Source organism: Triplophysa dalaica, chromosome 8, assembly GCF_015846415.1.
Source record: "Triplophysa dalaica isolate WHDGS20190420 chromosome 8, ASM1584641v1, whole genome shotgun sequence".
Classification (NCBI taxonomy): domain Eukaryota; kingdom Metazoa; phylum Chordata; class Actinopteri; order Cypriniformes; family Nemacheilidae; genus Triplophysa; species Triplophysa dalaica.
The window spans coordinates 4,263,379-4,272,959 of record NC_079549.1 but is presented as its reverse complement, the minus strand read 5'-3'; the positions used below and the strand labels follow the sequence as shown (position 1 = coordinate 4,272,959).

The following is a 9,581-nucleotide window of genomic DNA, read 5'->3' as shown; positions in this document are numbered from 1 at the left end:
CAAACCACACAGTTATACTCGGTTTCACAGACATTAAGGCTAAAATGAATGTTTGAGCTATCTAACTCAAAATAACCCGCCATAAAACATCTTAAAATATCTCAGTGCCGTTGTTTCGTATCAAGATGAGAGTAATTATTTTTTCTAGGGCATTATACTTAAATAGCCTTAAATAAGCGTTAGTTCTGGCTTAAAGTGATACTTCTGAGATCTTGTTTGGTTATAAGCATTATTACAAATATCCTTCTCAGTGTTCATCAGAACAGACATTTATACACATTTGGAACTACTCAAAAAGTGAGCAAATGACAAAATTTAAGATAAGCGCTGTCTGTGAAACCAGGCACTAGTGTTTAAAGTGCAGTTTAGCTATGCATTGAACTAACAATAGTCTCTTACTCCGATGCACTTCTCTCGCTTCTAATGGCGACAATTTAATGCTTAAGAAAACAGCAATGGTTAACTTTTTTTTGCAGATTTAATGCCATTTGTATTACCAGAGGTTTACTTCAAATACCCTGGTTAAACAATATTGTAGTAAAATCATACTTTTACAACAAAGAATGGTTGCTATTGGTTGATTTAATAATGGAACCGAGCAGTCTGGTGTTATATATACTTTACGTAATAGAAAGCAATACGATAAAAAACATGAAAATGTTAGAAACTTCCGGTCTTTGACTACTTCACATTAGGAAACTTGTGTTCATAATATGCATCTGTTCAAAAGTCAAATTAAAGACAAACTGGATATAAACATTTAAAAAAATCCAGACACAGTGACAAGTTTAAGATCATTATGAAGTAATAACCACTAAAATCACTAAAATGTCTAAGGGGTCTTTTATTGAAAAAGCAAACAGTTCTTGGATAAAGAAATCAGAGGATAAAGAAATCAGGGAATTTAAATTCAACATTTATCACATTTTCATCACGACAGAATTGGACAGGTCTTGAGGAATGAGTGTCAGCCTCAGAAAGGAAGGAGTTTAAAATCGTCCAGAGCGTTCCCTATCTCTTGACCTCCGCCTCTCCCGTTCTCTTCCACCTCTATTGCGTTCTCGAGAACGAGAGCGCCTCTCACGAGAACGTGAACGAGAGCGATGCCTGTGTAAGAGAGAGGACATTTTACTAGAGCTTCTCAGTTCATCACTCGATTTTGATCAAGTCTTATAGTTTAATATCATCTCTGTTAAAATTTAAATCTTTTTCTGTTTGTACTCCCATTTCAGATGATAATAAAGCAAAAAACAGCAAAGCAGCCTTATGCCAGCAATGTTATTTTACAAGTTATTAAGTCGCACTCTGTAACAACTTTTATTTTTAAGTTTTCACAAAAGACAGACCTCTTTCTTCTGCGGCCATACAGCTCTCTCCTGAGCTCCCTTGAAATTGGCTTCAGATGCATGAAATTGCAGAAGCCACCGCGAGTGCACTCTCTGCAGGAAAACAAATGTATTGCAATCAGCCATAATGAAGCCAGTAGAAATCAAAGTAAACATATTGCAAAAAAATGAATACTACTTTCTCACAGTACACACCTTCACCTAAATCAACATTGTGGCATGAGATATAGAAATGTGACAGAAACATTTATTTACGGAAATTGGGCATTTTATGTAAAGAAGGTGTATATTTTGGCATTTTCTTCCTCCTGATTGTACATGAGAATGTATACAATGCTCTGCTGGTTATCTGATCACTTACCCCATCTCATACTGTCGACAACAAGCCTCTCTGAAGTCAGTGACAGGAGAGAGCTCGGCATGGATGGGCTGGCCATTAAACCAGCGGTTATTCAAATCAATCACTGCCTTCTCAGCGTCTTCTTCACGCCGGAACTATACAGAAAAAAACGTTTTAGTAACTTGCAATACAGTAGAACTGATATGCTACGAGAAAACCAATGTTTAAAATCTCATTTAATAATTATAAATATTAATGAACTGGACAAACTCAACCCCAAGTAACATTTCTTTAAAGGGATACTTCACCCAAAAGAAAATTCTGTCATTTACTCACCTTCGAGTTGAGCCAAATCTGTATTAATTTCTTTGTTCTGATGAACACAAAGACAGATATATTTGGAAGAATGCTTATAACCAGACAGATTTTGCCCCCCATTGACTACAATTGTAGGAAAAAAATACAATGGTAGTCAAAAGTGCCCCAGAACTGTTTGCTGTTCTACGTTCTTCAAAATGTCGTCTTTTGTATTAAACAGAACAAAAAACTGAGTAAGATTTTTTTCCTACTATGGGAGTCACCAAGATCTGTTTGGTTATAAGCATTTTTCTGAATATCTTTGTGTTCTTCTATCCCTTTAACCTAACTGCAAGTTGTTTACAACTTCTATGTATATTTAGGCAAGTGTATTCATTAACACATTAGAAGAACGGTCAGAAGAACTATTAATTAAAAAATATATATATATATCTGCTGATATGCATCAGTAGTTAGCTCTGTATATTGACAATAAGGAAAACATTCTCACCTTCACATAGACATTGCCCACCAAGTGATCTCCTAAATTATCACAAACATTCATCTCCTCAACCTCTCCATACTTCTCTTCCATTTCAGTAAACACCTCCTAGAGAATGAATAAGTGACATGAGATAAATAATTTGCAATGTATTTTAGCAAAGAGACAAAACCGGGAAAAGTTCAAAGCACAAAAAAATGACCAGCATCTTTAGGCGTACTCACATTGTCAATCGAACCAGGCTCTAGGGGTCAAACGCACCCGGGCGCAGTTTGATTGACTAGTTTGAGTGTTTGCTACCACGCTTCACTTACACAAGTGAAGGCATGGTTCACTTACTCCACCCTGGCCAGGTTGGAAGAGGTGGGCTGAAGCGCGATTTGGTTTGGAAACGGGGCAGCATGAGCTTGAATTGTGCCGGAGCGCGAAACTGAAAGCATGACATTAATGATGCGTCTGTCATTTCCTCCTCGAGATTCAGCTGACATCGATGCTGGTGTGGGTAAAGTCTCTGGAACAGTTCTCACATGTGATACACGTTTGCACTTCCGTGTTTACCATAATGCTCTATGTATGTGCGCTGATGTATGATTGCATCCAATCTTCTCATTTGTTCCGATTAAACGTTGTTAAATTTACAAAGATTCCCAGTGCGAGTCTATGCAACAGTTCTTGCGTATAAAGTTTACGTTTCTGTCTATATGTATAATGATCAATGATTATGTCAATAAAAGCCAAAACATTTTTTTCTTATATAAATGTAGGCTTTTAACATTAATGAACAATGAATGAGTAATACGAGTATTTATTAAACTCTTTAACCTCTTTATTAATCTCTCAAATATTTATGTAGTCTAAGCTCTAGTCCATTAAAACTGACAAATACAACTTTGATTTGAAATATTAAATGTATTAGTAAAATTGACATTAAATTAACAATTAAAGAGGTCATTTGACGTGGCTAAAAGAATATTATTGTTTGCTTTAGATGTAATACAATGTGTATACACGATTAAAGGTTAAAAAACGCTGTATTTTACACATACTGTGCATGTTTGTATCTCCTCTTTGCTCCACCTCTCTGAAACACGCTGATATTTTACAAAGCTCATCACTCTGAAAAGCAAGGTGTGCTATGATTGGCCAGTTCACTAATGCATAGTGATTGGTCGAATACTGCATGGAAATGTAACGCCTGTTACCATATTCGGAAAATCAGGCTGCGCCTGTGATAGTATAATGAGATTTACAAGACCGCCCACATTACTTGCGTTTAGATTTGGCCGGTCTTTGTCAAATCGTGTTACGAGCTGACGTAGATTCGCCGGGGTGTGGTTACACGAGCCGTTTCAGGCAGGTCTGGCTGAGCATTCGCTTCTAGATAAAATACATATTTTGTTCCGACACTTGCAATTTTAGGTGTCTTACATGCATGGGCAACTGATAACACACCAAAGACAAAGAAAAACACGTATTTCTGGCTAATCACCTCTTTAATCAATAATATAAATATATACCTCATTGTCTAGTCTTGTTCACATTAACTTAAAAATAAGGCCCTAAATTTATTACTTTGATTTAATGGCAGTTCTTCCTGTGGTATCGAAAATCTATATTTTGTAGGTATTGAATCGAAGTTAGAAATTCCAGTATCGTGACAACACTACAGCACTCTACACGTGCAGGTGTGTGTTGCTGCGGCCAAAATTACTCCAGATATTAGGTTTGTCGAACAATGCAACTCCGTGTTTAACGATCGGCTTTATGATAATAAAGTACGTGGGGGTTATTTTAAAGCATAATAAGCATATCTCATATGACATAATTTAAGCAGATTGGTCCGTGCAGCGTGCATGACGTTAAACACCCCTTATAAGCCCTAAACTGAATACTGCTATGGATTCCGTGGGCTGAGATGGAACGCATTGTTTACTTCGAAGGAGTTGCATCGTAATGATGAAAGCAAGCCCGGGTGTGGATGGTAAAGAGCAATGTGAGCACAGGCCAGCAGGAAAGTGGGGAGAGGAACAATCTTGCTCATGCACAGTTGAGAGCAACCAGGATATATGCGAGTACGCCCTATGTTTCCCTTTAACCTGAGAATAGGCATGATGTTAAATTTGTTTTAAAGGGGTCATATGACACGGCTAAAATGAATATTATCGTTTGTTTTCGCTGTAATGCTATGTGTAGGCACGATTTAAGGTTAAAAAACTTGTATTTTTCACATACCGTGCATGTTTGCATGTCCTCTTTGCCTAGCCTCTCTGAAATGCGCAGATTTTTAACAAAGCTCATTGCTATTTAAAGCGAGGTGTGCTATGATTGGCCAGTAAACCAGTGCGTAGTGATTGGTCGAATACTGCAAGCGTGTTATGGAAATGTAACACTTCTTAACATATTTGGAACATCAGATTCCAAAACAATTGTACTGACAGGTACGCCCACCTTAATTGCGTATACATTTGGGCGGTCTTACTCAACTCTTACCACAGACAGACAGAGATTTGTGGGGGGTGTGGTTACACGAGGAGTTTCATGCAGGTCTAGGTGAGCATCCCATTTTAGATAGAATGTATATTTTGTTCAGACACATTCATTTTTGCAATTTCATGTGTCTAATAAATGCATGGGCAACTTAAAACACACTATAGACACAGAAAAACACACGTTCGCGCGATATGACCCCTTTAAAATTCTTCAGGGATGACCATCTTCCTCACCACACTCCCACAATTCAAGGAGAGCAGGACACCTACCTCAAAGAACTCATCGTAATGTTCTTGCATCTCAACATCGCTGACAGCATCTAATAAAACAGGCAAACAAAATGCGCGAGTTTAAGTCCAGGAACATTTAAACAAACCACACATGAATAGGATCCGTGCAAAAGAGTCGAGACTTACTTATTCCATCTGCAGACTGTGCTGTGTTTTGTGGGTTTCTGTAGATGTTCAGGAGAGCAATGGTCTGAAACACACATCAAATATCTACACTTAACTGTTTGACCAATACCAGACAGTCATCTAACGTTTACAGAAATGCATTACGGAAATGTCGGTTAAAGACGGGTAACGTTATGTATTTTACCTGGCTGAATGTGGGCTTGTTGTGGAGTCTGGAACACCGATCTCCGTGGCGACATGCTCCAATTTTGAAGTAGAACGAGCAGTTAACCCTGTACAAAACACAAACACTTCAGGAAAAATGCTAACACAGAGGCTAGTTAGTTTTGGCTAATGCTTTCCGAATTTTTAGTCATACGATATACACAATGATTCCAATCAAACACAGTACAATAAAGGAAAGTAAACTAGAAATAAACATATTTAGCCATGATGGTCTTTATTCTGTGCTAACTGTAGTGCAGCTTACAAATCAGATCGCAACACAATGAATGAGACGCGCGGCACCCACGGCGACGCTATGAGACAAAGAACACAATTTCCTAAACATTTTTCAATAATAATTAATCGCCGTATAAAACTGCTCATTGTCTAAACCATGTAAAACCAGTACTATAATTATGACGAGTGCACGCCATGTTAGCAAAAATAAGGCAAGTTACGCTAATAGCCACACGAGGCATTGGCATGATAAAACATAACAGCTATATATTCTACCGACACGCGGAGATGCAAAGATGCTTACACGATGCTGAAAACGTTTTTAAACCATCAAAAGCATGATATATTTTAAGAATAAGCGCTCACTCACTTGTCTTTTTCGGTACCAAAAATCGACGCCAGGTACTCGGCCATTTTGAAATAAAGAAAAACGGTGGGACAGTTTCTTCTGCTGATGAAGCATCATCAGAGACACTGAAGCTGGAGAATCGGAGTACTGCCACCTAGTGTACTGATGCGAATCAACTGCACAACAAAACTTCCAGTAGACATTTACAGAGGCGACATGTAGCATTGATTTTCGAAGGAGCCAGATTTCTATTTGATTGTTTGATAAGTGGAATGAATAGAGTTACAGGTTACAAGCTGTTATGTGTTCATTAGATGTGTGACTTTGTTATGGCCCATCAAAGCGGATACTCAGGTCAATTTTTTATTTAGCACTGGAAAGTTCAGTCAGTTGGCAAAGTTTACACATAAGGGTGCAGTGTCAGTATTTAAAAACATTACAATTCTGCATGAACTTCTACATTTCAGAAACTCTAATCATGCTTAAGATGTTAAGAAATCGAAACAACGTAAAGTTTTGTGAAATCATTCTTTAATATTGAGATTCATCTCATAAATTATGATGACAACAAAGAATATAACATTAAATAGTACAATCTAACAGGAATTAAAAAATTTGATTTTTTAAGAATTCTTAAATACATGGAGCTCTGTTAAAGCATGCAAAATTAATTTCTGTTTCAAATCATGCTGCAGGGATAATGACCAAATGACAAATGTGGCATAATTCAAGCCTGAGAACTAACACATTACCAGAAACTTCCTGTTCGCTAGTTATTGTGATGTACATAATTTGTGATATTGTATTTTGTAAAGCGTCTTTTATAGTCTTAGAACAGGATATAAATTATTTAATATATGGTGAACAATGTTAACAAACAATTGAGGTAGACCAACTTCAAAATTGTTAATGGGAGATGAATCTTCAAGTAAAACGAGGGACTCAAAGCTCCGAATGGAAACCTCCTATAAAAGAGGAACAATAAAAACAAAAAAGGAAATTGTCACTTCTTTGATCAAAGCATACCCACTCAAGATTTCTTGGACATTCTTATCTATATCAATGCCATTTCAATTGCACAGTTCATCTTTTTGAAAGTAAGTAAAAGCATTCACCTTTCTGCCAGTAGAGTGAGCCAGTTCCTGTGCCATACTCATTAGATGCTTCACAGATATAGAGGCCGTTGAGATCAGATGTTAGTTTCAATAAGTACAGTCTATTGCCCTCTATTTTTATTGCATTGCTATTGATGGTCTGGTTCATCCTGCATGAACAATAGAAAAATGCTGTGTGTCCATGTTTATTAAATGATAAAATCCGTTTTATGCTATAATCTCAAATAGACTCTAAAAACGAAAACAAACACAACACAATCTGTCTTTACTGAACACATGTCTGTGTCTAGTTAATGACAACACATGTTGCTTCACAGAATGCACAAAACATAACACCGAAAACCAAGCGAAAAACAAACCAATAAGGAAAAACATACAAATAGAAATCATCCCATGCCTCAAACACCATTTAATGTAACATGTAATATACTTTATATGAAAAAATAACAAATCATTTGCCAGGCAAATTAATGTTAATGCCTGCCAACATTCAGTGCTCTTCCTGTTTAATCCACTCTATTTTAGGGATGCAAAAGGAAGGAAGACAGTTTACTATCACACAGTGTAATCAGCCCTGCTATAATTGCAGAGCCTATTTACACAAACTCTGAAAAAAAGAAAATGTAAGAACAGCGATGTGGAAACATCCAGTGGCATAGAAAGTCATTTGCGTGCCAAGTAGTTCAAATCCACCTTTTATCAAACTCTCTCTTTTACTGTACCTTTTCACATTAGGTCTACTGTACATATTAGACTGAAAATACATTTATTTACAATAAAATAAAGAAAATCTCAATATGATAATGAAGAGTCAAGTAAGGGACTGGAAAAGTAAGTACCTTTTCCAGCTGAATAGCAAGGCTTTGGGATTAGCATCTGCCTCACATTGAAACCCGTCACCACTGAGTAGAGGTGTAATATAGACCAGCTGAGGTGAATCTTTAACACAAAAAACATATCACTGACAAATCAGCAATAAAGTATTTAACTTATTTATGTTATTAATGTATAAATGAAAACAATTGGATAAATAGTACAGATTAAATATAGTGATTTTCACAATCACATTAACCAAAATGCTCATTCTAATAGAAGACTTGCCAAAAAGTTAATCTTAAAAGATAATCATGTAGCCTAACTTACAATGCACCACCATTTTATGATCAATCGCCAGTTCCTCTTTCAGTGAATGATGTTTAATCACACATTTCACATTTAGATGATTCATCATTACAGTTGGGACACCGATCAGACTGCTTGAGACTGTGTACATCTCATCCTGATTCTGAACAGAGTTCTTTATTTTAACAGAATCTGACAAAGTGCCTAAATTCCATGACACCTGAGCTGGTGACTGGGATGTGGAAGTTGTGCAGGTTGCCAGGTTGACATCAAACCGTCCAACCACAGGAACAGGATCAGTAGTCACTTTCACATTTAAAGGGTTAACTGTTGATAAACAGTCAAATTTGTAAACGCTTCAAAACATTTTAAAGATAAAACATGTCAGCATTACTAAAACATACAACCATGATGAATATAAACACAAATATAACAATTTAGACTTTAATAATAAAAAAAAGTTGTTTCTTAAATTATTTTTATTAGAAATGATACCCACAAGCAGGTTTCAAATAGCTTGATAAAAAAAGAACGTGAGAAGGTTGTCACATAGTGACTCAGCGTTTACCCATATGATCTGGGTTTACCCTACAGACAAAATATATGTTATTATTAATAAATAACTTAAATTATCCACAAAAAAGACAACAAGATCATAATATCTGCTTGTTGTTGGGTTAAAGAGAACATACGCCTAGAATGGAATGATGAGAAAAATCAGATAGCAACCGTAAGGCAATTTTAAACCAAAAACAACATAAACACATTAAGTGATTCATCGTCGAAAGATCGTGAGAATTGCTTAGCTTACCTTTAGCGCTGCTGATGAAATGCGAAATACCAGTTATCGTCAAAATGAGACGGAAGAACATCTTTGCATAGATCAGGAAGAAGCGATTGCCTTCTCTAGCAAGTGTCAGATCTTACATAATAACCTGCTTTCGTTTTGTGGACTATTGCCTACCGCTTCAGATTTCATGTTTATAATTCAGTGTTTACTATTGATTTCGCAATTATTTATTTATTATGTCAACCATAAGCTTCAAAATGATATAAAATGCTTTTGGGAATAGCTAAGCCTAAGGGACAGGAACTGCTCGGTCACAGACTGAATTTAAACCTTAGGAGACGTTCTTCGTAGTCCTTCGTAATGTGGCATGCCA

At 36.5% G+C, this 9,581-nt stretch overlaps 2 protein-coding genes across 3 annotated transcripts; both read right to left on the bottom strand.

The window, feature by feature from the left end:
- Nucleotides 1-824: 824 nt before the first annotated feature.
- Nucleotides 825-6,339, bottom strand: u2af1 (U2 small nuclear RNA auxiliary factor 1). 2 transcript variants are annotated; one of them, XM_056755834.1, is made up of 8 exons: nt 6,203-6,339; nt 5,576-5,663; nt 5,392-5,455; nt 5,245-5,294; nt 2,495-2,593; nt 1,708-1,841; nt 1,347-1,439; nt 825-1,107 (listed from the first exon to the last, which is right to left on the bottom strand). In XM_056755834.1, exons 1-8 carry the CDS (start codon nt 6,244-6,246, stop codon nt 990-992), a joined length of 690 nt encoding a protein of 229 aa, XP_056611812.1. In that variant the 5' UTR covers nt 6,247-6,339; the 3' UTR covers nt 825-989. The 2 variants fall into 2 exon arrangements, with proteins under 2 accessions (XP_056611812.1, XP_056611811.1); XM_056755833.1 differs by lacking the exon at nt 6,203-6,339 and adding an exon at nt 5,861-5,994.
- Nucleotides 6,340-6,690: 351 nt separating this feature from the next.
- si:ch211-214p13.3 (nectin-1) lies at nt 6,691-9,531 on the bottom strand. Its single transcript, XM_056755389.1, has 5 exons — nt 9,230-9,531; nt 8,440-8,745; nt 8,136-8,235; nt 7,297-7,445; nt 6,691-7,146 (listed from the first exon to the last, which is right to left on the bottom strand). The coding sequence occupies exons 1-5, from the start codon at nt 9,288-9,290 to the stop codon at nt 7,124-7,126; spliced, it is 639 nt and encodes a 212-aa protein (XP_056611367.1). The 5' UTR covers nt 9,291-9,531; the 3' UTR covers nt 6,691-7,123.
- Nucleotides 9,532-9,581: the final 50 nt, after the last annotated feature.